This window comes from Anarhichas minor, unplaced genomic scaffold (assembly GCF_050575085.1).
Source record: "Anarhichas minor isolate MPS153535 unplaced genomic scaffold, ASM5057508v1 ptg000074l, whole genome shotgun sequence".
Taxonomy (NCBI): domain Eukaryota; kingdom Metazoa; phylum Chordata; class Actinopteri; order Perciformes; family Anarhichadidae; genus Anarhichas; species Anarhichas minor.
Genome location: NW_027466520.1, coordinates 7,554,734 through 7,582,115, shown reverse-complemented (window position 1 = coordinate 7,582,115; position 27,382 = coordinate 7,554,734). Strand labels below are relative to the sequence as shown.

General features: G+C 43.3%; 4 protein-coding genes across 6 annotated transcripts; all 4 read left to right on the top strand.

Moving 5' to 3' along the window:
• The first annotated feature begins 713 nt into the window (after nt 1–713).
• abhd10b (abhydrolase domain containing 10, depalmitoylase b) lies at nt 714–4,848 on the top strand. Its single transcript, XM_076080201.1, has 5 exons — nt 714–851; nt 1,319–1,505; nt 2,548–2,659; nt 3,875–4,012; nt 4,103–4,848. The coding sequence occupies exons 1-5, from the start codon at nt 758–760 to the stop codon at nt 4,442–4,444; spliced, it is 873 nt and encodes a 290-aa protein (XP_075936316.1). The 5' UTR covers nt 714–757; the 3' UTR covers nt 4,445–4,848.
• A 132-nt stretch (nt 4,849–4,980) lies between these two features.
• tagln3b (transgelin 3b) lies at nt 4,981–9,691 on the top strand. The gene is made up of 5 exons (XM_076080202.1): nt 4,981–6,300; nt 7,187–7,403; nt 8,168–8,342; nt 8,475–8,577; nt 8,673–9,691. Exons 2-5 carry the CDS (start codon nt 7,224–7,226, stop codon nt 8,812–8,814), a joined length of 600 nt encoding a protein of 199 aa, XP_075936317.1. The 5' UTR covers nt 4,981–6,300; nt 7,187–7,223; the 3' UTR covers nt 8,815–9,691.
• A 1,324-nt stretch (nt 9,692–11,015) lies between these two features.
• c1qtnf9 (C1q and TNF related 9) lies at nt 11,016–12,356 on the top strand. The gene is made up of 3 exons (XM_076080645.1): nt 11,016–11,202; nt 11,301–11,363; nt 11,587–12,356. Exons 1-3 carry the CDS (start codon nt 11,016–11,018, stop codon nt 12,354–12,356), a joined length of 1,020 nt encoding a protein of 339 aa, XP_075936760.1.
• A 977-nt stretch (nt 12,357–13,333) lies between these two features.
• On the top strand, nt 13,334–27,269 carry spata13 (spermatogenesis associated 13). Of its 3 annotated transcripts, none has more exons than XM_076080578.1 (13): nt 13,334–13,865; nt 18,504–20,066; nt 21,706–22,152; nt 22,868–23,012; nt 23,205–23,332; nt 23,591–23,770; nt 24,318–24,497; nt 24,728–24,907; nt 25,007–25,239; nt 25,607–25,736; nt 25,887–26,262; nt 26,402–26,476; nt 26,591–27,269. In XM_076080578.1, exons 1-13 carry the CDS (start codon nt 13,857–13,859, stop codon nt 26,770–26,772), a joined length of 3,828 nt encoding a protein of 1,275 aa, XP_075936693.1. In that variant the 5' UTR covers nt 13,334–13,856; the 3' UTR covers nt 26,773–27,269. The 3 variants fall into 3 exon arrangements, with proteins under 3 accessions (XP_075936693.1, XP_075936692.1, XP_075936694.1); XM_076080577.1 differs by having other exon boundaries at nt 13,335–13,865; nt 22,865–23,012; XM_076080579.1 differs by lacking the exons at nt 13,334–13,865; nt 18,504–20,066 and adding an exon at nt 20,077–21,233 and having other exon boundaries at nt 22,865–23,012.
• Nucleotides 27,270–27,382: the final 113 nt, after the last annotated feature.

The following is a 27,382-nucleotide window of genomic DNA, read 5'->3' as shown; positions in this document are numbered from 1 at the left end:
TTATTAACAATCTTATAATATGTCATAGGCCTAAACAATAAGCTCACAGGAGCCATTTTGAATGAAGGACTCGGGGTAACTTGAAACTGATTATTTTACAGTGTGGTATTGCTAATGTTGCTTTATTAAAGGATGTGGATACGTATTTCATCATGGCCTATAAAAACGAAATATTGAGTATGAAACACTCATGTAGGCTGTATTAAAGAGGAGGTCAAAATAAGTTTTTTGGCTGCCATTAAAGACATGTTACTGAAGTGCAGACATGTAGTACTGTAGTAGTAGTAGTAGGAGAATAAATGTAGTCTTTTTCTATTTGGCATCTGAGAAAAATATGTTTAGTGAAATATAACGGCTACATTTAGTCAAGTACGGATATGAGGTATATCTATATGTACTTTAACATTATTTACTCCTGTGTACTTTTACTCCACTGCATTTGTCTGATGGATGTAGTGACTATAGTTCCTTTGCAGATTAAGATGTTGCATACAAAACATCAGTTTATAAGACATGATGAATTGTAAAGATTAAACTGTCCAACAGTACCCAGTGAGCACTAGATATAAAATCAGCTACAACATTAAAATGCAGGACAGGAGTATTTTTACACTACTTTAACTGATCTGAGTACTTCCTCCACTGCTCCACAAGCGTTACTGTAGTTGTAACGTAATGGACTACATGTGCTCTGAGTAAACGAGAGTCACTGGTACTGCTACTCTCGCGATACTTCCTCAGTGGGTCGCGGAGCAGTATGGCAGCCGTCGCGCTGAGGTCCTGCCGCAGAGGACTTTCACATATTTTAAGTAATGGAGGGCTCGCAGCTTTGTCTTCACAGCGTCTGGAAGGTTTGTTCAAATCTCCGGTCTTCGTACAACACAGTGCTTGACGTCTGAGTTTCATATGAGGGCATTTAAACGCAGAGGAGGGGGTGTGGTTCACGCAGACTGCGTCGTCTTAAAAATGTAGGGCATGTGAACGGTGCGGCGTTTGTGAATGTTTTTGCGTCACCTCTGTCGATTGTCGCTGTATTAAAAACCTCTTCGACATTACTTGGTCTCGTTATGTAACTGTGCCTCCATTCTTGGTATCTTTTGTCGTCATGGGGGGAAAAATGACCACGTTGTATCTCCACCATCCATGTGCTGCTTTCTAGTTTGCGTCAAGAGAAGCCTTATCTTACGAAATTGTGTGTGTGTGACATTGTATCACGCAAAGATGTTTTTCTAATTAAGCTATTTTACCGTAGGGTGTTGTGAGTCATTTACGTAACACGTTTTGGCATAGCTATGATACGTTCCATTATGCCAACCAGGGGTCAGGAGACACAAGTCCACAGTCCAGTATGCTTCACGACCAGACCTCCCAAAGCTGGCCTACAGAAGAGTGAAGGGGAAGAGCCCAGGTGTGGTCTTCCTCCCAGGATATGGCTCCAACATGAATGGGCAGAAAGCTGAGGCACTGGAGGAGTTCTGTAGGTCACTAGGTCACTCGTACCTTAGGTAAGTCAATCAAGGTGCACACAATGCTCATAATCTCATACTAAATGAAAATAGATCAGATCAAACATACCTCATACATACAGTGTTTGTCCTGGATGTCGTGAGTCTTCTTTTCCATCTGTAAACTGAGAAACACCTGCAAATAATACGTTTGCACTCGGCAATTAAACTTGATTCTCATAGCTCTTTAAACTGAACACGGATAATCTAAAGTGTGTTACAGCTTTGCAAGGAGTAAAAATAAAATGTACAAACTGGAAAAGATGCACGCTCCCACCACACACCCACAGCTCCTACAGCCTTGATCAAATAACAGGAGAAGCACCTGTATCGTTTTTTAAAAGTTGTGTTTACTGGAATAATTAATAGAAAAAGGAATGTAGTTTCTGTGAGACAGCTGCTTAGAATATTTCGTCACCATATAATTAAGATACAATACATATAGTGGCCCTGTGAAACAAACAAGCAAAATATGCCTTAGTATGAATAATAGATTTAATTGTTTGTTTTAAATGCAGTTATAACCAAGATAACAGTATATACAAAATATATTTTAGTGGATTTGATTATGGAGAGTGAATTTTGCACGCACAAAATGTCTTAAATAATGTAACTAAAACTATAACAAGTATTGATCCTTTTCACTGAGATCCTTCATTTCAACAGACAAGCTCTGTTCATTAATATTCAAAATTGAAAAGCCAAAGGTTTGCATTTAAATGATACAACAACTGGTAACGTGTGAGACGCCATAACCAGCAATCAATCTGGTTATTTTCAATCAATAGTTTGAAATATACCTCCAGCCGTTCCAGACCTCGCATTGTCATTCAAAGCCTCCATTCCTGAGGTGACTGGCTATGAAATACATGGCTCCATCATACTGAAAAGTCAAAGGCCTCATCCAATGTTCAGTGTTGTATAAAACTGATTTAATCTATTTATGTCTCAAATAATCTACATTAACCTTTTCCGTGGCCTCTCATGGCTTCCCTTTGTTTCCCCCTCATGACCATTGGCTGTTCCATTTATGTTTTGCCAGGTTTGACTACACCGGACATGGGGCCTCAGAGGGGGTGCTATCAGAAGGAACTATTGGTACCTGGAAAAAAGACGTCCTTTACGTGTTGGATGAGTTAGTAGAGGGGCCACAGGTAAATATTTCCTAGGATCACGGGTTGAGAGTCGGTTCCCGTTTAGAACAGGTTTAACGTCATAATTCATGCTCTCAGGAACAAGTGTTTTCCTTCCTGTGAGACTTGTCATGAAAGGAAAACGTATTTAAATGTATGGATGTTTTTCAACAAGCTGGACAAGAAGTGTAACATGTACGAGTCCCAAAACATTGATTTCAGTCGCGTTATAATCACAGGGTGATAGTTGTTCAATATGCATGCGTTAAACTACAAGACTCATTCGTTTTTAATAGCTTACAGCCAAATGAAGCATCTTCTCACAGTGATACAAGTGCATCTCCTAAAATCAACAGGTAAAGATGTTTAGATACTCTGATGGGAACATCTGAGCCACACAGGCACAATATAAATGTTATGTTAAACTTAATTATTGCATTTGACTAATGTTAGTTTTTAGTGGATTTTTTGTTTTTGTTTCAACACATAATACTTTTAATAATACTTTCTGTCTGGTGTGGTTTTTCCAAAACAAAGTTAAAAACTCTTAGAATTACATCTACTCGTTCTCCTTAATTCATAAATCCAGATTCTATGAAAATACAAAATATTCTACAATAGTTTCTACATCACACTTGTATAAGTTGCATATTTGGCCAAGATTGGCTCCAAACTAGCTGTTATGTCACAAATTCCTGCTGGTACGTCCACGTGTTAAACTCAAGATTTAAGTTGAGCACAAAGAAACTTCCAACAGCTGAATGTAAAAACAGACTTCTAGCATCAAACTCTGCACATGTTTCATTCTGCTCAGGGAAGCTCAAACATCCAAGTGAAGTAACGTACAATAAGCAAAAACTCATTTTTGAGTTTCTCATGTTTGTATTTTCTATCGTATGTTCATCATCCTTTGATACAATTAATTCTATAAAACAAAATCTTGCACCCAAAAAATAACCAGAAAAAAAAGATGTATTAGAGAATTAATAAAAATAGAATCGGGGCAACAGCATGATCAATAAAAACGTGAATTATTATTATTATTATTATCATTTCAACCTCCAGTATTCATTGTATGTTCCACTACACCTCCAGCAGATGGCACTGTGTTACAACACTTGTAGTATCATTATACTGTACGAGTCTGGTGTCTTTATGGGCTGTTTTGAATTTTATATTTATTAATCAATTGTTCATGATTTACAGTCTATTCGTGGTGTTATTGGTTACTTGTAGATAATGGTGGGTTCCAGTATAGGCGGTTGGTTCATGCTGCTGGCGGCCATTGCGAGACCAGAGAAGACTGCAGCGCTGGTGGGCATCTCTACTGCCGCTGATCAAATAGTCACATCGTTCAACTCTCTTCCTCTGGAGGTAGGAACATGTCATATTATCTCATGCATGTCACATTGATGTCATTTTGTTTGAATATTGAGTTGGATTCTTCCGTGTTTTAATGCGCAGACGCGCAAGGAGTTTGAGGAGAAGGGGGAGTGGACGTTGCCCACCAAACACTCGGAGGAGGGTCTTTACAAGTTTAGCATGGACTTTCTGCGAGAGGCAGAAAACCACTGCGTGCTCCAGAGTCCAATCCCCATCACCTGTCCCGTACGGCTCATTCACGGCCTCAAAGACGAGGACGTCCCCTGGCACATCTCCATGCAAGTCGCAGAACGCATCCTCAGCAACGACGTGGATATCATCCTTCGGCGACACGGCCAGCACCGCATGTCCGAGCGGGACGACATCAAGCTCATGGTCTACACTATTGATGATCTCATAGATAAGCTGACCACTGTGGTCTGAGTAAGGGGTGCTGAGATAAGGAGAGAAGGACTGTGTTTACCGGGAAGTCAACCCTCAAGAAAATGTACCAAACAATGGCATGTTTGTCTGCCAAATACAACCTTTTTTTCCGTTTGTGTTATCCTCCCCGTACTTCATCTGTCATTTCAACATGCCGTTACAGTGATAACTATAATGAAAGGGAGGTTCCCTGTTAGCTGGTCCCATATATCTTCAGGTTGCATTTGTATGTTCCAGGTTATTATATGGAGTGTTATGTTGGCCTTTATTAGGTCCGCTGTCTCTGCCGCTGTTCTTCCTGTTTGACTGTTTCCCCCTCTTTCTTTACTTGGATGCATAGTTTTCCTGTGCCTTTTTTAATCACTTTTCACCCGTTTTGGCCAATAAAACCTCTGCACACTGAAGTGCAGGTCTCAGTCTGTTACCACAACCAAACCCAACATAATCAACTGACAAACGACTATCTTTATGAGCGCTGTTGATATTGAAATGCATACACAATACTTAAGTTCTGAAAGTATTTACAATTTTAGGAAATCAAGAGCTGAATCACAGAAACCTTAAAGTCAAAAGTTAGGTTATCTGGAGTGTGTGAGGGTTTTTTTGTGAAAGATGCAAATTTTGAAAGTGACATAATCAGACCCCAACTCAAATCACCATGATCGCTAAACAGATATAAAAGTGGATTTCAAAATAAGGATATTTCCTTTTATACAAATCCAGATGAAGTAAACGGCTAATAATTGGACAGAAAAGTAATTTTGCCAGGTATACTAGCAGCATGTCAACACAATGAATCACGGCGCTATAGTGTGAATCACAAATCATCACGGCTTGTAGGCTGCAGCCATGTGAGTTTTATTTTTGTTAGAATATTCTGTTACATGTTCCCCCATACCTGCTGGCCTTTAGCCATAGAGAGGCCGGCTGAATGGAGCCACTCGACTGTTGATTATTAACATGTCATTGCCCACGAGATGCTCTATGCTCAATGGGGCGAAACCAGCCGCTCAACTCTCTCGGCTCCACTTAACTGCAGCAGTGACCTTTTAACTCATGGTTGATCTATGTAGTTTATGTCAAAACTAAAATCAAACATCAATTTATGGGAGCATACAGCATGACCGCTGTAATGCGAGCAGAAGAGATCGTGCATATGGCAGTGCATCTGGTGATGTTTTACTCTGGGCTCCCTTTACTTCTTACACAAAGCATATTTTTGCACCACAGATCTTTGTTTACCAGGCAATGCTTTGTAAGTAGTATTGTTACATAATTCCAACATGAATCCACTCCCAAAAACTCAGAGACAGATGCCCTAACAAACAAGTCTTAATGTTTGCTTTGTGTAGAAGCCAAACAATACGTCAGCAGGGAGACAAACTGGTTAAAGCAGCTATTCTAACAAGATAAGCAAACACCCACTCTGCTCAGTGCTCTGGTGCCGTTGAGCAAGGCACTGAATCTACCAGTTATGAGGAGTCGAAAAGTGGAATTTCAAGTCTCAGGCGAGAGTTTAGACAGACAATACAATTATGTTATCACCATCGTGTGCCTTGGTTTGCTGAGGGTCACTTCATGCTGCCTAAAGCTGAGCATGCGCCACTGTGACCACCGTTCGGAAGCGGTGTCACATCGCAGTCTGTGTTGAGAGTCTCCAGGGACCCCTCCTTGTTGAGTAGCCATATAAAACGAGTGACCCGCCCCTCCCGGACAAGTGAGATCCAGCCCGGCCCGACGCGCCTGTGCTGCGCTTCATGGATGCTTCAGCAGTTCAGCATCCTCAGCCCTGCGCAGCTCAGCGGAAGACATCACTGTGACTCGGGACAGATCTGACTGCGCTCTCTCCTTTTTCAGTAAGTGTGGTCTTTATTGAATAAAACCGCTTTTTGTGCATGACATGTTGGATGTACTGCTTATGCAGCCGATTCAGTGTCGCAGATATAGTGTGTGAGCTTTGCGCAGTTGTAAAAATGTTCATGTTTTAAAAAGCTGCAGGATGCGTAGCAATATGGTGTCGTGACATTAGATGGCGGGACTTTCTTTGAAATTTTCCCAATTTGACTGACAGAATTGCGTCCAATACCCAATACAGTGAAAAACATTGAAGTGAAGACTTAACACAAACCTTTAAATGCGGCACGGAGGGCTGACGTAATTTAATTAAACTCGATTGCAGGCTAAATATAGAACTGTTATTGGCTACATTGTATGAATGCCTTGTTTTGTTAGAGGACAAACTTTGTGAAAATACATTTGATTACTTAATTCTCTCCACGGTGTCTACTGGAGGTCATACTTGAGCCATCATCGCATGCAGTGCATCAGTGCACACAGCGTGCCGGAAACTGGCTTGATTGTTACCATAGCAATGGAAGGGGTGGTCCCTGCTCGGGACGGCTGTCATGGACCACACCCTTCTGTGCTACAACCCCCAGAGATGCGCCTATAGGTGGCCTGCTGAGCTGTTAAAGGGGAGAATAAAAAATGGCTTCTGGGGCTTTTCTTTAAACATTGAGATTGTTTATGATAGCACTCTAATGTTATAGATTTTCATTGTGGTAAACAGAAAAATGTTTGCTCTAAAAAGAATTGTAGTTGTCCTAAAGTAATTTAATCAGGATACAAAGCAGTCACAAAAACTCACTATTAGACGGGTATATTATAGGGGAATTAGGAAGAATTTAGTTTGTAACAGAGTAAAGCCATTTCAGTCTCTTGTCTACCACATGTTCTCTTCAGGGCTACTATACTCTACTTGAGTGTCGCAAGAGCTGCCATGGCGAACAGAGGGCCCAGCTATGGACTGAGCCGAGAGGTGCAGGAGAAGATCGAGCAGAAGTACGACCCAGACCTGGAGCAGCGGTTGGTGGACTGGATCGTTGGACAGTGCGGAGGGAACCTGGAGAGGCCGCAGACGGGCAGAGAGAACTTCCAGAAATGGCTGATAGATGGAACAGTGAGTGGCTGCAGTACCTGTTCCTAAAATAGAAGCTACCGTTGAATTATTTAAGATGCAACATAGCTGAGCCTCTGTCAGATTTAAAGAGCCCATGAAGTCAAAAAGCCCAAAATAAGCAACCTGACCTGCAAACATGTGTCCAGTTAATTGTGAAAGCTTCAGTAAATAACACTGGAATAACGGACCATTATCATCACTCCTATTTAAAAGAGGGGTCCCACTGTTTTGTCTTACTGAAAAATATTTTTTTTAGCAAACGGTGGACTTTAAATTGATAACTGTTGTAGTACATGCTTTGCAAGTGTTACATTTTGTACTGAATAATTTTGGAAGCCTGTGATGGATAACCTCCAGTGAAAAATCATAAGACTTAATTCACAGACAATGCACCCTGCACAAAGCTGCAATGTCTTCTTACTTGACACTATAGCTGAATATAATCTAAATAAAATATATATAAAGTCAGAGAAAGGCATAGATATCAATTTATGCACCAGCAAGTAACTTTACAATGCAATACAGCCGTGAAACATGTTGCATTTTCACATTTTCAAGAATAAATTTGCTTTTACAACTAAATCCAAATGCATTTCTGTACCCCTTCCCTTGAGGCAACCCCTCCCTCCCAACCATGGCAAACATATTAATTATGTCATTTAAGCATGAAAAATAAGAGTATATCAAGAACTAAAACCCTCAACTGTCATTTTGGTATGGTCACGGATCAATATGATTTAGATTTCTGACCTCTTCTGTCCCAGATCCTCTGTCGGCTTATCAACAGCCTTTATCCGAGGGGGAAGGATCCTATCAAGAAGATTCTAGAGACACAGATGGCCTTCAAACAAATGGAGAAGATCTCTCAGTTCCTGCAAGCAGCTGAAGCTTATGGAGTCACAACCACGGACATATTTCAAACTGTGGACCTCTGGGAAGGTGATTTTACATCTGATTACTTACATTTCATCTCATGCCGGAGTGATATATATTCATTCACGTTAGTTTTTATGATAATAATCAGTTTTCAGTTCATGTTATGACAAAATGATCATTGTGTTCTGGCTACAGGAAAGGACATGGCAGCAGTGCAAAGAACTCTCATGGCTCTGGGGAGTGTGGCTGTCACTAAGGACGATGGTCATTACAGGGGTGACCGAGAGTGGTTCCACAGGTAAAGACATGTGTGACAGAGGAGCTTCACATTTTCACAGCAGCGTGATGCTTCATGATCCTCTTCCTCACCTTGTAACTGTTGTCCGTGTACAGGAAAGCCCAGGGATATCGGCGAGAGTTCAGCCAAGAGCAACTCCGCCAAGGTCAGAGTTTGATCGGCCTGCAGATGGGCAGCAACCGCGGGGCCTCCCAGGCTGGTATGACGGGCTACGGTATGCACCGTCAGATCATGTAGACCACTTACTAACCTCCTCCCCTGCTTCTAGACCTTATTTTGTATTAATACCAGAAAGGTTGTAGCCCCAATATACCTCCTTATCCTCTCTAGCACCTGCCATGTAAACCTCACATTTCCTTGTATTGCTGCTTTCCCAAACAGTGTTATATCTTTAAAAAACAAATGATGTCAAATACGGTAGATCTTCTTCTTCAACCTCTCTTCCTGTTCCTCTCTTCCCATATTGCCATGTGCTGCCCCCCCCCCACCCCCCCATCTTTTTACTTTCATGTGGAACTCAAAGTCATTTATCATCAATTTCGTAGGCAAATGTAAGATTAAAATCTCTTTACAAAAGAACCATCAGTGTAATTTACATTTTGAATCTCAAATACTGTGAGCCACGGTTACAACATGCTGTATGTGATTTATTTGTATTTATGTGTGCATTTAGTTACATTTAGTCATAGTTTTAGGATGATCTTTACCTATTTCCTTATTTAGCCATCTAACCTAATGAACTCATTAAGTTAGACAATGTCTCTGCTGTCTTGTCCGAGGACGTTTTTGCAGTATCCTCTGTAATCAAATCAACCTCACGTTGTGCCTGGTTATGGGACTACAGAGACTGGGCACTGATATAGTGGCCTAAAAATATAAACGAGCTTCATTCATTTTGAGTCATGCCCTTGTTATTTGTTTGTTAGATTATATGTCCAAGCAAGTAAATGTGCAGCAGCCAACATGTTCGACAGTGAAGTTTCCATTTCTGGTGCCGGGTAAAGACATTGCTTGAATGTGCACTTTTATGTATCGTCTTGTTTATATTTTTAAATATATTTATATCTGGAGGCTTGTGAGAAGAAGTATTGAAAAAATAAAGAATGTGAACATATATTTGTGTCTGTCTGTGTAACACACAAGCTGGGTATCTTGATAACTGGTAAGTCAGGGGTTTATGCTGTATGCTCCGGATGTTGTGTGCTGTTTTTTTTCTTATCTTGGTTTTATGTTACAGCTCCTCCCTTGTGCCCATCCCTGCTGTCTCTCCTCACTGTACACGATCTAATAAAGAGACAGCAGCACAGCATAATGATTAGGTAGACAGATCCTCTACCAGTCCTGATTCAACTCTTGACTCTCTGAGTGACTTTAAGTAAGATATTAAACCCCTTACTGGTCCTGTATTGCTATTAAAAAGCTGATCTTACCTTTGTAGAGGGTGTAGCGACAACAGAAGAGCCACCAAAACTTCCATAAAGTTACTGTACTCTTCTTTGGTACTCTATTTCTTTTGTACAGCCTTTACAACACTAAAGTCTGTGGCCTGATGTCAACTCTAAACATGATTAACATTAAAATCATTCTAGCATCTAGATAACATCTGAAGGACACTGCCATTAAGATAAGCACAAACCTTTGTCGAAGGCCTTCTGGCGACGTTGGGCTCTGGACCACAAAAAGGTCACATTTTATGTCAGTGATCCAGTTGATGGGGTCAACTGTTGCCGACTGTCGACATTTTTAAAAAGCACATATGAGAAAAGCATGCATTAATTAACATTTTCACTTGTTATTAGCATCCAGTGAGTTAACGGCACATTAAAATGCTGTCCTTTAAATCGCGGTCAAAAGCAAATGATAATATAAATCGAAGGCTTCCATTCTTAACGCCATCTTTTTATTGCTCAATTAAAAGTAAGATATTCTCCCATGCAGACAGCATGCGATCATTTGCTTAAGTTTAATGTCCCGTTTGCTTTACGAGGAAGGCAGCACATGTGAAACTACGTGGCCTTTTGCATGTCTGGCCCTGACATATGCATACGCATGTCTATGCGTATTATTAGCCTCAACTAGACTAGAGAAGCGACTGAAGGGGCACAGGTGATGCGTAACAGACAGACTCAATGAGTAAGCCACAAACACGGTCGGACCAATGAAATGGCTTTGAGGACTGACGTTCCTCTTGTCCAAAGTTCTTGTCCAGTTTATGTTTTCTTTGGTCGGTGTATTATTTGTCTTTTGTTCCACTGTACTCCTCTTGGGTATTCCTGTATTATAACAATTTGATTCATCGCTGCGTGTTCTCATATGAGTAGTGCATGTGGTTATGAGGCAAACTATGCACCGGCTTTAAATTATTTTAGTCTAAAAGTTTTTGCATTGTTGGATGTTAGTTTTGTTATTAGTTTTGTTAGACTGCTGCATCGGGTAAAATGTTGCAGGTGGGGGTTAGAGTCACTCTCTTGCTTCTGCTGTTGGCAGTCCGGTGTGTTACACAGGAAGAAACACAGAATAAAGGCTGTGTTTGTGGACACCCTGGAATACCAGGGGACCCTGGACACAACGGCACACCTGGCAGAGACGGCCGAGATGGACTCAGAGGTGACAAAGGTGATCAAGGTAAGTTTAAAACCCTGAGTCAATTAACTTTCTTTCTCATCTTAAACTTAAACTTCACAATTGATAATAACACTCATTTCTGAATCACCCATTTAAAGGTCAAGTTGGCCTCATTGGATCAGCAGGCAATGATGGCCACAAGGGAGACAAAGGGGAACTCGGTATGTATCTTCAGAATCAACAGCACCACTGAAAAATAAACAGATCTGTAAAGTGACATGTGTTGAAACATGAATCTATTTTTACCAGCTGTACATACTTTATTCAAACACAACATGTTCATATTTGTTGTAGCTTATTTGGCTTTCTGCAAAATGTATGTACTGAATAGTAAACACTGACCATAAAAGGATGGGAGGTTTATTGTGTTCTTGTCATTTACAGGTGCAGTTGGCCCAGCAGGGCTCAAAGGAAAAAGAGGAGACAATGGAGAACGGGGACCCCCTGGGAAAATGGGGCCCCAAGGAGTCCAAGGGCCCATGGGCCTGAAAGGAAGTAAGGGAGAGCTTGGGTTGCCGGGACCCCAAGGACCTAAAGGTGATTTGGGGCCTCTTGGACCAGAGGGTCCGAAGGGGGAGATTGGCCTTAGAGGTGACAGAGGCATTCAGGGTCCATTGGGACCCCCTGGGAGGACAGGGTCTAAGGGGGAAATTGGTATCCCAGGTCACAAAGGCAATATTGGCTATCGTGGTGAGAGAGGGGCTCGGGGAGAGCAAGGTGATAAGGGTGAGAAGGGAGATGAACTTGTTATCTCTAAAAGTGCCTTCTCTGTGGGACTCACAGCGCAAAGTAAACTCCCAGCAGCCAACGCACCGATCCGGTTCGACAAGATCATTTACAATGAACAGAATCACTACAATCCACAAACAGGAAGATTCACGTGCTCCGCAGCAGGGGCCTATTTCTTCAACTACCACATCACCGTCTACGCCAGAAACGTGAAGGTGGCTCTGGTGAAGAACGGTGCGAAGATAATACACACCACAGATACCTACCAGAGCAGCGAAGATCAGGCAGCAGGGGGCGCTGTGCTGCACCTGGCTGTGGGGGACAAGGTATGGCTGCAGGTGGCTGGAGGAGAGCTGTTCAATGGGCTCTATGCTGATGAAGATGATGACACTACCTTCTCTGGGTTCTTAATTTTTGGGGCTTGAGTTAGGCATAATTTCTTTAAAACTGCTGGTAAATGTAAACTTTGGTCGACTCTGTAATGCATTGTGCAATGTAATAAAGTGCATTTTCTCAACTACTGTTCGCAGGTACTTGTACTTTACTTGAGCTTCTCCATTCTATGCTACTTTAATACTTTTACTACATTATATTTCAGAGCGAAACATCATACATTTTACTCCACTGCATGTATTTGACTACTGTGGTCGCTTTGCTGATTATACATTCCAATGTATTATTATAGATTAACTACCCAGGGATATAAAGTAGTTTAAAACAGCTCCACACTGTAATTTACCTTTTAACACATGTGTGCATCAGTGATAATAACCCAATAATATAATGTAGACACAGGAGCAATTTCTCAGCATCATGAGTACTTTTCTTTTTTAAATATTAAGTACATTTTGCTGGTAATACTTCCATACTTTTACTTAAATCAAATTTTAAATGCAGGACATTTACACTGTTGTATTGCTACTTTAAAATAATCTGAATTGTCTCCCACTGCTGGTATTGTATGTGCATGATGTAAAATGATTATCAGCCTGTAAATAAAAAAACAACATCATCACACATCAAATAGAGGCGTGGTGTCATGTTTGACGCAAGCAAGAGTTGCTTCAGCTTTTGTCTTTTATTTTTCCTCGTTGTTCTGTTCCAATACAACATTCAGGAAGTGTCACTACGTGATTCTTACTCAGGTATTTGGGGATGGGCATGCACAACAGAAATACCCGAGACATTAATTGTCTTGGCAACTTGACAAGAGGAAGACCGTGCAACAGCAACTGGAAGGTCCAGTCTTTTTTTGTTCAAGGAGCTGCAGGAAATGAGGAGCAGCATTCCTTTTTTTCTTCAATGAAGAGCGTTTCACCGTGGGCGTGGCTTCGCGGTGACGGGCTCATCTACTAAATTATGATTGGCTGTTAGCCGTATGGTCTATGCTGTGGTCAACCAGTAACCTCTTGAAGCCACGCCCCCTGGAAACACTGCAACAAGTGCATTAATGATGCTCGCCAGCTCGATCCTGCAAGAAAGAGCTGTTTGAACTGGACTCATCATCGAAATAACAACTTCGGAAGAAATGGCATGACTCAGTATTTATTTTGTGCGGTTCCTTGACTACAAACAGGTTTTGCCGGTCGGTGAAAGCGAAATAAAAAAAAAAAGAAACAACCCAAAGCTTGCGAAATTTAGGAAGAAAAAGTTGATCAGTGAGCTCGTGAGCTAGCTCAAGTTGCTAGCCCAGTGTATTTAAGGAGTCAGACAGCCATTTGTCTCAATATGTTGCGGGGTAACTAGTCAGCAGCAGCCAGCGCACTTGTCGTGGTTTTTGTACACGACATGTTTTTGCGAGACGACGAGGAGTGCGAGGCAGCAGGGAGCTCAGAGAAACCCGGGCTACTCCACCATGGATAAACAACGAAAACAGCTGCTCTGTTGATGCGAGAAGACGGGTCGGGAGGACAACATCAGCGACTATGAGCAGGGTGAGCAACTTGTGTTTTCTATTATCTGCATACGTTTAAGTCACAGCTAAAACAAGCGACAAGTTATACTACAACTCCTTTAAATGATTTATTATAATCGTGTGTCGCATTACAGTTTGCGGTGATTTTTCCCTTTTGTGTTGCTGTGTGAAATGGGACCAGAGGGGGTTATTGTCGTGCATTACAGCCGTGGTTGTTATAGTGATGTGGGAGATGCCAGGCTGTGCAGGGAGTTGGTGAAGGAGGGGTTTGGGGAGGGGGGGAGGCCACTTACTACAAAGAGCTTTATGGCCAAAGAAAGTTAATTAATGCAGAAATAAATAAGCAGTTTGGCCCCGAGTTCTTTGTGGGCTTAGAAAACTTCTCAGTGTAATCCCCTTCCATAGCTCCAGAGTCTGCTTCCTTCTTGTACTAACTCAGCTACACATCTGCAGCCATCACTACAGTTTTCTCACAATCAAATATCTTGTTTTCGTGGCTCCCCAGATGTTATTTTATACTCGAGGTGAACTGTGGTGTCAAGATCACTCACTGTTAAATATTAAAGGGCCACACTCCTCTGCTTTATAGAGGATGTATAAAAACGAGGCTATAAATGTTTACAACGGTAGACTACTGCGATATCATTTTACACCAGGCTACTTTATATTATTACATTTGAATTACACGGTTGTAATTCAAAAGAGAGCAAAGTGTCTGTAGTTTATGAATGTAGTCTGCATTACTTTTCTTATTTTTCTACTTCAGACCGTAGAGCAAAGAAGAAACTTACCAGCCATTTTCAGGGCTGTGCCAGGGAAATGCTGTGTTCATATCAACCTGCAGCGTAAACTATTTCCAAACCCACAAACCGATGGGAACCCATGTTTAAGGTTGTCTCAGATCCCCATTTGAATAATGAGTCTTGTGGTTATTGTTGCATCGCTGTCAGGTTACACTGTTGACTGTTAACAACGAGACTCGGTGGTGTTTTGTCCTCTCTAAGCCTTGTGCACTGTGTGGTGTTAGATTTCTGTCCGTCTGTCTCTGCGACAGTCCACAGCAGATCAGGTGAGTGTGTGAGAGTGGTGACACTCCCTGGTTTGGCCTGTATCTGTACTTCCCACGCCTTATAGGAAGGGGCGTGGCATCTCCTAATCTCCTTCTATCTTACATATCAAAATATGAGGAACTAGGTCATGGACAAATGTGAGACTTTACCCATGAAACTGAACCGGTAGCATATGATCCAGACTGGACACGTTGTCGATCTCATAATCATGTGACCACAACATAGGTGACATATTTTGTATGAATACCGTTTGTGGAATCTTTGCCTTTTTATCTCTTAATTTTTCCCCCTTAAAATGTAGAGTGCACACAGGCCAAGTGGCCCCCTGCTGTCAAGCCCTTGTGGGCTGTTTACAAGCTTTGGGTGTCACTCTCAGTCAGTGCTGAATAGCTTAGTTGTCGCCCTGATTAGGCTATCATGTGTAGATGAAACCAGTCCTGACCACAGACTGGTAAAGCTCCGCTCATAAGATTATTACTGGGATAGAGAGGAATACGCCACACACACACACACACACACACACACAAACATACACACTCCCTCTCCCACACACTGGTCCCTCATAGAGTACATTTCCTTCAGAGTTTTTATGCTGACGCTTTTTAATCTTTGCCAGGGAACAGGCTGTAAAGTCAGATAACAAGCATCAAGGCTAATAAGGTTTTAATATGGATTCAAATATTAAATACTGAATATTGTCAAGTGTTCTTAATCTTAATCTAGGCACTTGTACAACCACGATGTGAACTGATTCATTTGAAAGACAAAACACAGTGAATTTTTGCTCTAGTTCTGAACATGTGTGCAGCTTAAGTTTCACAGAACCCCGGTTACACACCGTGATTTAGCTAATCAGCCAATCTGTTCTTTAAAACATTATGGCGTGTTGTTTTAGGACATGTTAGAGCGATGTCTTCATTCCTTGAGACAAATAGACGACCAGTAATGTGACAGCTTACGAAGGAATGGCGGTGTTGCTCCGGGGCGGTTGTGTCTGTCTCCGAGTTAATCCAGAGAATGGAAAATGACAGAAAAACTTTCCTTCGATACTTTCTGTCTTGTGGTTTTTCAATTTAATGCTCAGTTCATTTTGACCTAATTTGTTTTATCCCAGCCTCAGGCAGGACATGCCTCTGCAGAGGTGAACTATGGGTAAGGTCACTAATCACTATGCATTTATGATTACTTGCATAACCGTTCTGGGTTTTGTAGCCCAACAGGAAGGGAGTCTGTGATTTAAATGCCTTCCTCCCTGCTCAGCTCAGTGCACGCATGTGTGTGAGTGCACATGGTCATGGACATGGGCCGTGCTATATGTGAAAGGATGCTCGAACTAATTGTTCATTTGTTTTTGCAGTGCATGCTTTGAGCCCTTGTATACTTGTTTATGTATCTGGGTGAGTGTTTTCATCCTCGTCTCTGGGAGTCTAATCTGAGGCTGGCTCCAGCTGGCTGCCGTGTGTGTGTGTGTGTGTGTGGGGGGGGGGCTCCTCCCTGAGCTCTTAATTAACTGTGGACCAGGGCCCCAGTGCACCGCTCCCATCCACAGCCACAGAGCAACAGTGATCCTGGTACGGAGGCAGAGCAAAGATGATATAGGAAAGTTCACAGGAAAAGTGACCTGCATTCACAGACAGTAGGGCGTGTTTATAAACATATACGTGAGTAATATTTGTCTGGATGTTGCAATATGCATAGCTGTAGACATGGACGTAGTAGCTTAAGAAAATATGGAGGAAAAGATGCCAAAGATTTAAACTTTGATCTTGACTTTTAGAGATGAATTAAAAATATTCTCGGAATTATACTTTTCCCATACAACATAATACAGTACCTTGAGTAAAAAAAAACCAGTTAAGTATTCCTTTGTATTATATTTTTCAGAGTAAGAGCAGCTTTTCATAGGAAACTGCAGTTATCGGTGTTTGATCTTTTTTTTTTAATTGTTATGGATTGCCAACAGACCTGCCAGACCTGTAGAAGCCAACTGGCCTGTGATAGTCTGCGCCAAGTTTAGGGAGAAGGCAGAAAGGTGTTGAAGGATGGCACAGTCGGTAGAATGGCCGATCGCACGACACGAGTATTCAAAACAGAAACAAGCCACTCGAGCTGTGGAAGTTCTTCTCCTATCTAATCTTTCTGCTTGAAAAACAGCTGGAATAATTGATCGCGTCTATTTTTTCCAGCTGCTGCTCCTCAACGTGATCCTTTCAGTGGCCGAGGAGGGAGAAAGTACAAGAAGACAATTCAGCGTAGCTTTGAAAGCGGCACATTGTTCACGAGGGGGTGTTTACTGCCTGTCAGCAGTGGTGCTTGGCAGCGGTGGCTCTGTGTTTACATAAGTGCTCTGTGTGATGGAGTGAGCCGGTCCAAGTGACAGAAGATCCCACAGAGAGTTTGACTGAGAGAGCCCCGTCTGCTGCTGAACACGCATGGGGACGGGAGGTATGGGAGCGCTCCAGGGGCCCCGCAGCTCCCAGCATGTGGAGCCTAGATAGCAGACAGTGGAGGCAGCGCTGCCTTCGAAGTGATGGTGACAGAATCACTAAATTTTTTTTATGTTGAATACCTGAATGATAATAACAATATAGTGAGGTGTGTTCTTAGGAGACAAGAAATGTAAAAGAATCAGCAGTGATTGAAGTAATTATATATTTAATATCCCTGAATTGGCATTTAGAAGCGGTATATTCAATTAATTAATTATTTATAACAAAAGTGTATACTGATGATGTAGTTTATCATGGATTAAATAAAGGGGTTGGGTTGGGGGGGGTTAAAGTAACATTATACAGTAAATATGATGATAATTGTTGCTCCATTTAAATGTAATTAAACCCTTCAAGAACATGAAAAGGAAACTTTTAGTAAAATTTGTACCATACTATATTATTCTAATAACCAAAATCTCAGAGGATGTCTGGTCTCACACCATGATTTTGATATTACAACCACAAACTGTTGTTTTAGAGAAATTATTTCTCTGTTGGTCTGGAAAAGTAGGTCTATATGGGATGATACATTTTATAGTCATTCAACATACTATGTTGCCATTATTGTCCAACTATGTTTACTGATTTGAAGACCACACAACCCTCCCCCACACCGTCACCTCATCATCGACGTAATCTGGAGAAAACTGGGCAATTTATTGCATTAATCACAATGGATTAGCAAGTTTCATTGCTTAGTCACCCTCACAAAGCCCCACTTCAAAGGCTCGAGCTGCATTTGCCACTGCCCCGAAGCGCGCGCACACACACACACACACACACACACACACACACACTCATATAAAGCCGAACTTGGCAAAACACCACCCCGACCTGGGCCTCAGCTCTCCTTGGACATTGAAATACAGCACCAAGGACAAATGCACGTAGTGTTCTCAGTGAAATATGTTTTACTCCTCTGGATCCTGTGTGTGCACACTGAGGGAGATCCTTCTGTTTAACTGTGTCTCTCTCTTTATTCTCTCTGTTGCTCCTCTCCCACATACAAGCGCAGAGGAAACTATAGTGTAAAGTTTACACACTCTCAATTCTTTATTATTATGCTGAATAATGAATCTCTGTTTGGTTTTGCAGGCAGAACAACAGGACAGGGTCTTGTCCACCAGCGAAGACTCTCTCCCGAGCCTCCACAACTCTAACTCTGACCCGCTGATCCAAAGCAGACCCCTCAGTGATATATTCCCATTCCACAGCCATGCTGACAAAAGCGTAGTCCCATCTCTGCTGTCCGGGTGTGGCGCCCAAGTACAGCCGGTGACTGCAGGTCCTCACGAGAACCGATTGAATGGCATCAACTCCTCCTCGTGGTCCATCCCTGTTATAGGTCAACCTGAGGGAAAGCCTTATTCCTCAAGAATTATGAGGCTTTTTTCTAACCCGAGGAAGGGCCCCTTCCCCGCTCACAGTTCAACCACCGACAGCTCCTCCTCAACCCACAGCAACGACAGCAACACTGTCCCCCAGTCCTGGTCAGGACTACCGGGACTGGGTGTTGTGGACTCCTTCAAAAAGCTCCGCTCCTCTGTGCTCCAGGGTATACAGAGTAGAGGGGCAGTCAGCCAAGATGGAGAACATGACCCATCGGATCAGGACACGGCTAATGGCACAGGTGTGGCCAACTTTGACCCTGGTCTCGATAATGCAAATCATTTAAAGTTTGCAGACGGATACGGTGTGTCGAATGGAAGTTTTTATGGCCAAACGTTTGCTGCGATGAGCCACTGTGGATCAGATATTGAGGACCTCGATGATGAGGAAAATGAGGAAGGAGATGGTCTCACGCGCAACACGCGGTTCTCGAGGAGTATCAGGAGAGCGTACGGAGCAGGACGCATCTCTATACTGGACACGGGGAACAGGAGGGTAGCAGGAAGCGGCACAAGTGAAGCTACGGACAGTCGGAAACCAGATCGGACATCCAGCATCAACGTCCAAACAAAGAACGTGAACGAGAGCACAGATGTGAAGGTGCTGAGCAGAAGTGCAGAGAATCTTCACATATTCAATGCACCTTTCAGAAGCAAAGCCCCGTCTCCAGGACCTCCTTTGCTTCAGGAGGACACCCAGAGGACTAGCACGTCAAACGGGACCGCAAACATCCAGAGGACAGCCAGCGTCTCCTCGGTGGACCTCCAGGGCCACGCTGTTGGCAGCAGGAAGAGCCCCGCGATGACCAAGGGGCCGATGCTAAAGCTAGTCGGCAGCATGACTGACCTGACCGTCAGACGCAGGCGAAGTCCCTCCCCCAGCCCTACGTCTCTGACTCCGTTGTCACCCCTGACCCGTCTCCACGATGACTACTCCCGCCGCGTGCCTTGCCTAACAAGCAGCGGGCGACAGCGCCGGCCCTCGCCTGTCAGAGCCCGGGTCATGTCTGTCGAACGCACCCCTCTGGTTCCTCTACAGCCTGAATACAGTGACGGCCCCCAGCAGCACCAGGTCCTTATCAGCCTGGTTTCTGTGGAGCCCCCAGAGGGAACAGAGCAGACTGCTCATTATGAACCTCATTATAAATCACTGACTGCGGCCACGACAGGTGGTTATAAACCGACAGCAGGATGCGATTCATCTCCTCTTAGCCAGGAAGAAGCTTCCCAACAACAAGATCAGACTGAAGTCAACATGCTACCAAATGAGGTAAGGGACGAAAATCATGTGTGTCAAAAATGACAGGGGTCTTATTATGCATACTGTATATAGCTTCTGTTAGCAGTCGGTATTAGCTCACCTGTTTCTCCCTGCTTATTAGCGCAGGAGAGGCAGATGTTCTGATACAATGATGGCATCAAGCGAGTGTTATCTTTATGCAAGTGGTCTCCTTGATGACAAAGACTAGATGGATGAAATATGCTGCAGCTGAAAGGGAACAAAGTTGCAAAATGTGTCACACATTAGCAGCATCTTTATCATTGACTTCAAAACATGGGATTGGAAATCATTAGATAACAGGCTCTCTGTGAACTTTCAAAAGAGGAAGGCATTAAGAGTGGAAAGGTTTTGCTTATAATCTAGAACGGCGTGATCATTAATGGATGCCAATGTTCCTGTTGAATGGCATTGACCCTTGTCTTGGGAAATGAACCATCACACCTCTAAGAAGTGATTTTATGAAGTGATCTTTGAATCTGGCACGGTTCTAACCCGCTGCGATAAGTCTGCATGTCAACGTCTGGATGCTTGTCAGCATTGTGCTCGTATGCTTTAAAAAAAAAAAAGAAAAAAGAGAGCTGTGTGTGTCCAAAGTCCCCTTCGGTGTCTTATAAATAATGATGTAAGCATAAATCGTTCTTCACTGTCCTTTTCCCTGTCAGCCGTGTATGACATACTGACTGAGGGTCACGTGCTTCAGCCAGCTGTTCTGTTCTGTGCTACCAGGCACACTGAAGGAGCAGAGTTAATGATTAGGCTTTGTTTATGATTAGTGGCCCTTGCACAAAACTGCTCCCCCCCCCCCCCCCCGCCTCCCTCTAGCTGAAGCCAAGTGGATCAAAGTCCAGACACTGGGCCTTGGACGGCTAGCAGCACCACCAGGCAGACGGGATCCATAGACGCACCGTTATAGTGAAGTGTGCTTTTATCTAAGAGTACGATTTGGCCTTTGAAGATGAACCGTAAAAGTGTGATTTGTTTACCTTACAAATCAAGCGGCTCTTACTGGCCTCAAAAACATTAAAGGCACAGGCCAGTCTGTGTGTGTGTGTACGTGTGTGTGTACGTGTGTGTGTGTTCACAATGGTGCTAGTCCACTGTGTGCCTTTCCAGTGTATATGCCGGGGACCGGACCCAGATGGAGAGAACCAAGAGGTGAGGTTTGATACCGCTGGCTGACTTTAGAGAACAATTTCCAAATGAGTAACCACTAGCCAATATTTGAGCGTTGAGTAAACGATACATGCTGACAACACATACAGAATGATAACATTTAATTGTGGAATATTTGTGGAATTTCTGTTGGAATTTCTTATTTGAACTTGATAAGCATTTAAGGTTCATTGTGTTCAGTATGTGGAGTGAGTCACTGTGTGAACTTGAATACCTTCACATGATAATGAAGCTTCTCAGGAGAGTCCTGATGCAGTTCACTGAGAAAGTTTCCCTCTTGAGATCCAACTAAGACTATTGCGTCTAGTTGGAGCTCTTATGACTTGCGGAGAGTACCATTTTGTTTCTGATGAACAAACGTGTTCTACGTCTGCGTGCATTGCAGATTATTGAACAGGGAGAAAATCAATATCATTGTCCTTACTGAGTTTTGAATGATACTTTTCATCCCTAGGCGACATCAGATCAACAAGAGCCAGAAGCACTTCTCCAAACAGAGGAGGTCTCTCCAACAACCAGCAGCACCCCTCCTATCTCTCCTCCATGCCTCTCGGAGTTACCCACATCACCCACAGATGCATCCACGGAAATACCCTCCGTCAAAGCCAGGCGAAGGAGTGGACGCTCGAGACCTCGTCCCATCTCTGACTACGGGCAGCTCGTTTCCAGGAAGTACTCTATTCCAGAGGAAGTGGCAGAACTGCACGCTGAAGGAAGGACAGCAAATGCATCATTCCATAAAGACTGCAGCGGTGTTGACACATGCGGGGACGGAGAGAGCCGTGAGAACTGCAGCATAAACGGAGACGTTCAAGGCACGAGGCAGCGTCCAATCTCTGTCATAGGAGTTGTTGATCTGTTCTCTGCTGATACTGAGGAGAAAGACGACCGCCTTCCTTCTGTAAGTCTTTACAGTTATGGTTTAAACCCACTGGAAGCACATCGTTTTTCAAAACAATGAAAATGCTGAGATCAATTTCCATCTACTGTGTATGAACTGGAAATGTGATGGGATACTTCCCTTCAATGACTCAGTGGTTGGCTTCAGGCTGATCTAGTTGCCAAAGAAGGAATTCAAGTAATGCAATTCAAGTTTGGAAGCAAGTTTAATCTCAACTCCAACTTGTTGTTTCCAATGTTAAAAATGCTGTCTGTCCTCCGCTTTGTTGGGTAAGAACACCACATTGTTCTTGCCAATGCTAGCCATGTGAGTTTATACAGAAAGCTAATTTCTTTTGTTTTATAGACTTTTCCAGAAAAATACGTAGATATTTTAAAGGGTGCAGATCAGTTTAAACAGATTTTCTCTCCACTAAATTGGTGTTTCAAGGAAATATTGAGCATTATTTAAACTGTACAGAAAGACGAGGAACTGGGGCCATTCTCTTCGCTCAGTACTTTATGTAGTGTTCTCTCTTTCTACTGTCTGTAGTGAAGGCATAAAATCCCAAAAGAAAATAAAAAGTCTGTTATATTTGGTCCTGGTTATGAATGTTATCTGTCAAACAGTCTCAGGCTCTATTTCTATGTGACAATTGAGGGAGCAGGAAGGTGTTGAGAAAGCGAGCTCTTCCTTAAATCCCAGGATGGTTTTTTTTCTCGTCTCTTCTCAGCAGCTTTTGTCGCGGCCGCCCATCCCCTCCCACCAGGTTCCCCCCTACAGAGCAGTGTCCGCCAGGTTTCGACCCTCCGTCCTCTCCCAGAGCACCCCCATCGGACTGGACCGCGTTGGACGGCGTAAGCTCCACAGAATGCTCAGCGGTGAGAACGCGGGGTTGTTGTCCATCACACATTTTAGTCTGTGGGAAAGCCGAGTCTGGGAATGTCAATAAGTGTGTTGGAGGAGAATGTGGGTGTGCCTCCATCTGTGGCTTGTTTTCTGAATGATTTAGATCTTGTCAGAACGTTATCAGCTCCATACTTTATTTTTAAACCTCTGTATATGTGTTGCAGATGGTTTGTCTGAGTGCTCGACGACACTTGATGACAGCGTGAGTGAGGAGGAGGAGGGCAGCTTTGACGAGCTCACTGATGTCACGCCCTACCTCCAGTCGGGGGTGGAGCTCTCTGTGCTCAAGGAGGTAAAGCCGAGGAGGGGAACATGTCATGTTGCACCACTCGAACATCTTCTCCCAAAGATGTGTATTGAATTCATGATGAAACCTTTAATCTTGTGTATGCGTGCCTCGTGAACGGCCATGTGAAAATGTTTTCAAGCTGTTTGACGGAACAGACGACCACCGCAGTGTCCACAAGTCTAGACATAATCGTACATGTTAGACACGGGCTTAGCCGGCATGTAATTGTATTTCTATCTTATCTGTGTGTGTTCCTCTCAGTGGATAAGCTCTGGCAACACGGTGTATGCTGAGGCTCTCTGGGACCATGTGACCATGGAGGAGCAGGAGCTGGCCTTTAAGGCTGGAGATGTTATCCGTGTCCTGGATGCCTCGCATAAGGACTGGTGGTGGGGCAGGGGGGCTGACAAGGAGGCCTGGTTCCCCTCCAGCTTTGTGAGGGTAAGTGGACTTCCTGACCTACGTTGTCTAAACGCACGTTTGCTCTCCAGCAGCACAGGAAAAGACCCGCAAACGGGTTTAGCTCCAAACAACCCTCACCAGCCCTCATCAGTGTGTGTGTGGAAGGGTTCAAACCTCAGAGGTTCAGCTGGTTTCTGTGGTGACCAGAGCTGATTGACAGTTGAGTCTCAATTAGGCAGGCTATGGTAACCACGGTGAGGTTATTTGATTGGCAGATGGTCAATCAATGTTGCCGAACAAGAGAACAACCTGTGTAACATGTTAAACATGTTACCTTAGTGATGTGGAGCTTTCTGTAGTTTAACTAGTTATTGTTCTATCTTTTGTAATAGTTTTTATTTTGCTAAGGAGCTTTCATGAAAAGCAAAAAATATGTCAAGAGTCATATTTGTTTGGCCATGTGTGGGGACTGGAAAGAAGATGTTTGGAAAACTAATCCTGACTGAAACCGACTTATTTGTGATTTGAATGCTGCTCCGGAGATCCCATTGTGTGTGTGTGTGTGTGTGTGGTGGATGTGTTTCAGGTGCGGGTGAACCAGGAGGACTCGAGTGCAGAAAGTGTGGAGAGTGTAGCGGACCAGGAAGATCCAGCTCCCAGGGACACACACAGCGCTCAGCACAAGGAGCAGATGAGAACCAACGTGGTTCAGGAAATCATGAATACTGAACGCATCTACATCAAGCACCTGAAAGACATCTGTGAGGTCAGAGCTGCAATGTTTACATCTCGGGCTGCTGCTTCTCTATACATGATTCACACACTGCTCTTACACTGACCTACGTTCTAATAAAGTTCAACTTTTTGATATAGAATATTTAGCGTAAGCTACATTTTCAGAAATGACTTTTCTCTTTAGCACCCCCTGTTGGCCAGTGTTTGAACTGTTTCCGTACCTTCTGTGGAGTCAGCGGTCTGGTTTTGTAAAACTTCCAGGGTTACATCCGTCAGTGCCGTAAACACCCGGACATGTTCACTGAGCTGCAGTTGAAGACCATCTTCAGCAACATAGAGGACATCTACAAGTTTCAGAGGCAGTTTCTCAGAGACCTGGAGAAGAAGTACAACAAAGACCAACCGCATCTCAGTGAAATCGGCTCTTGTTTTCTCTTGCAGGTAGGCAACCCCACACAAAACCTTTCCCAATTCAACTCATTCATTTACCTGATTTAGTAGTTCCACATTTTCATTGAATCTATCTTCTTTTGTCCTAAGGGAGAGGGCTTCTCTATCTACTCCGACTATTGTAACACTCATCCAGTAGCCTGCGCTGAGCTGCAGCGCCTCATGAAGTCCAGCAAATTCAAGCATTTCTTTGAGGCCTGCCGGCTCCTCCAGCAGATGATCGACATCTCCATTGCAGGTTTCCTTCTCACGCCCGTTCAGAAGATCTGTAAATACCCCCTGCAGCTAGGAGAACTGCTTAAGTACACCCCCAAAGACCACAGGTACTGGATATTCATTACTTCACTAGTTATACTACTCTTTTACTACTTGCGCTTATTGCACATTTTGAGCATCTATTTATTTACACATTCTGGTGCACGCAAGCAAAGATGGCAACTTCACTGCACTCCAGCCTTCACCATTATTTTCAAAATACAGTACAGTATTTGTGGCCTAGCATAAGCTAACCAATCCAATAATCATTCATTCATTCATTCACTTTAAATAATGAATTCATGGTTTGATAACTTACTTTGTCCATGATTGAGATTTGAAGCAATGTGCTACTATAAATGGAAATGTCCTCTCGATCAATCGAATGTGCACGGTGGACCCCATGCTCATTGTTCCTTTGCTGATTTATTGCAGTGACTACAGCGGAGTGAGCAAAGCTTATGAGGCCATGAAGAATGTGGCCAGTTTGATAAATGAGAGGAAGAGGCGGCTGGAGAGCGTCGACACCATCGCTCACTGGCAGGTGGACATTCTACACTGGGAGGTGATGAGAGCTAATCAATATTCCTCCTGTTGTACTCTGGTTATTAATCAAATGTAGTGTATATGTTTTACCGCCCTTCGGTGAAGAATATTAAATATATTTGATAAATGTTTTGACTCTACTTGTATCTGTATAAACGTGCCGTTGCAGGGGCCCGATGTGCTGGAGCGCAGCTCAGAGCTCATCCACTCTGGGGAGCTGACTCGAGTCGTCCGACAAGGCAAAATGCAACAGCGCAGCTTCTTCCTGTTTGACCACCAGTTGGTCTTCTGTAAAAAAGACGTCCTGCGCAGAGACCTGCTCCACTACCGTGGACGGCTGGATATGGACCAGACCGAGGTTGTGGATGTGCCCGATGGGCGGGACTTAGACCTGGGCCTGACCCTGAGGAATGCTCTGCGCCTGCGCCACGCCTCCACGCTGGAGTTTGTGTGTGTGCTGTGCTGTAGGAAGGCCCAGGACAAGCAGAGGTGGTTACAGGCCTTTGCCAAGGAGAGATACAGAGTCAAAGAAGACCAAGAGATGGGTGAGTCGAGAAATTCCTTTCATTCTTGACGCAAAACTGCTACTGTGGGTAGATGTCAAGTAAAAGGGGAACAAGGTGAAGCGACTGTTGGAAGAAAGGGGGTGGCTGGAAATATTTTGACGTGTGTGTGTGTTGGCAGGAATGGAAATCAGTGAAGAGCAAAGAAAACAGGCCATTGTTAATGCCAGAAGAGCCAAACAGAAGAAGAGCAAAAGTAAGGAAATGTTTTACTTAATTTACTTCATTTACATTTTATCAAATTTCTATCTTCATTTTTAATTCCATTCTTAACTTTTATTTTTTGTCTTTTTTTCCGTTCACCATGTAGACATTGGTTACTCTGGTTCTGTCCCACCACACCACCAAAACCTTCACCCACTTCACCAGCGTCACATCACCATCCCAACCAGCGTGCCTCAGCAGCAGGTCTTTTCACTGGCCGAGCCCCCAAAACGAAAGCCTCATCACCTGTTGTACAGCATCACCCGCAACGCCTTTTTCAAGAAATGAAGCTCTTTCTCCCTCATACACCCCCCCCCCCGTGCATGTTCAGAGCACGCCCAAACTGTCCTGAAGACTCAAAGAACACTGAAATATGTTTTTTCCTGTGAATGTCAAATTCTGTTTTTGTGCCACATGAGTTTTTCTCTGTGTGTTTGATTTTGTTGCATCATGAAGTTCAGTGCCTCGGAAGGGGCTTGTCTAAAGTGTTAAAATACTGACTCTGTATTGTGTTGCCGTGAAGATGCTGCTCACTCAAGAGACTCCCAACCCCCTTTTCTCTTATAAATCCCAACTGAAAGATTTTTTTAAATGTTAATTATGACAATGTATATTCTGCTTTTACGCCGACAAACATGGTTCTAGTTTATCTCACAGAGGCTGGACCCTTTTTTTTTTTTTGCTGCGAGTCTGTCAACTCTGAGCACAAGATAGACAAAGGATAAATTAACTGACACAGTCACCTGCTTTGTTAACACTGTAAATAAAACTCTTGTACAAACATACCGAGCGAGAACGTTGTCACTTTAAGATTTTGTTTTTTTCTCCAGTTGTTTGTTCCTGTTTTATTGCAGAGCAAACCCGGTAGACTTTGTTTGTGGTGGTTGAATATTAGTTC

Bases quoted from the DNA above. Each gene is read 5' to 3' on its own strand.
- c1qtnf9 (XM_076080645.1), top strand. From the start codon at position 11,016: ATGTTGCAGGTGGGGGTTAGAGTCACTCTCTTGCTTCTGCTGTTGGCA. The intron at 11,203-11,300 runs GTAAGTTTAAAA...ACCCATTTAAAG, and splicing joins AGGTGACAAAGGTGATCAAG to GTCAAGTTGGCCTCATTGGA. The intron at 11,364-11,586 runs GTATGTATCTTC...TGTCATTTACAG, and splicing joins GGGAGACAAAGGGGAACTCG to GTGCAGTTGGCCCAGCAGGG.
- tagln3b (XM_076080202.1), top strand. From the start codon at position 7,224: ATGGCGAACAGAGGGCCCAGCTATGGACTGAGCCGAGAGGTGCAGGAG. The intron at 7,404-8,167 runs GTGAGTGGCTGC...CTTCTGTCCCAG, and splicing joins AATGGCTGATAGATGGAACA to ATCCTCTGTCGGCTTATCAA. The intron at 8,343-8,474 runs GTGATTTTACAT...TTCTGGCTACAG, and splicing joins AACTGTGGACCTCTGGGAAG to GAAAGGACATGGCAGCAGTG.
- abhd10b (XM_076080201.1), top strand. From the start codon at position 758: ATGGCAGCCGTCGCGCTGAGGTCCTGCCGCAGAGGACTTTCACATATT. The intron at 852-1,318 runs GTTTGTTCAAAT...TATGCCAACCAG, and splicing joins GTCTTCACAGCGTCTGGAAG to GGGTCAGGAGACACAAGTCC. The intron at 2,660-3,874 runs GTAAATATTTCC...GGTTACTTGTAG, and splicing joins AGTTAGTAGAGGGGCCACAG to ATAATGGTGGGTTCCAGTAT.
- spata13 (XM_076080577.1), top strand. The intron at 23,771-24,317 runs GTAAGTGGACTT...GATGTGTTTCAG, and splicing joins TCCCCTCCAGCTTTGTGAGG to GTGCGGGTGAACCAGGAGGA. The intron at 25,737-25,886 runs GTGATGAGAGCT...GTGCCGTTGCAG, and splicing joins TGGACATTCTACACTGGGAG to GGGCCCGATGTGCTGGAGCG.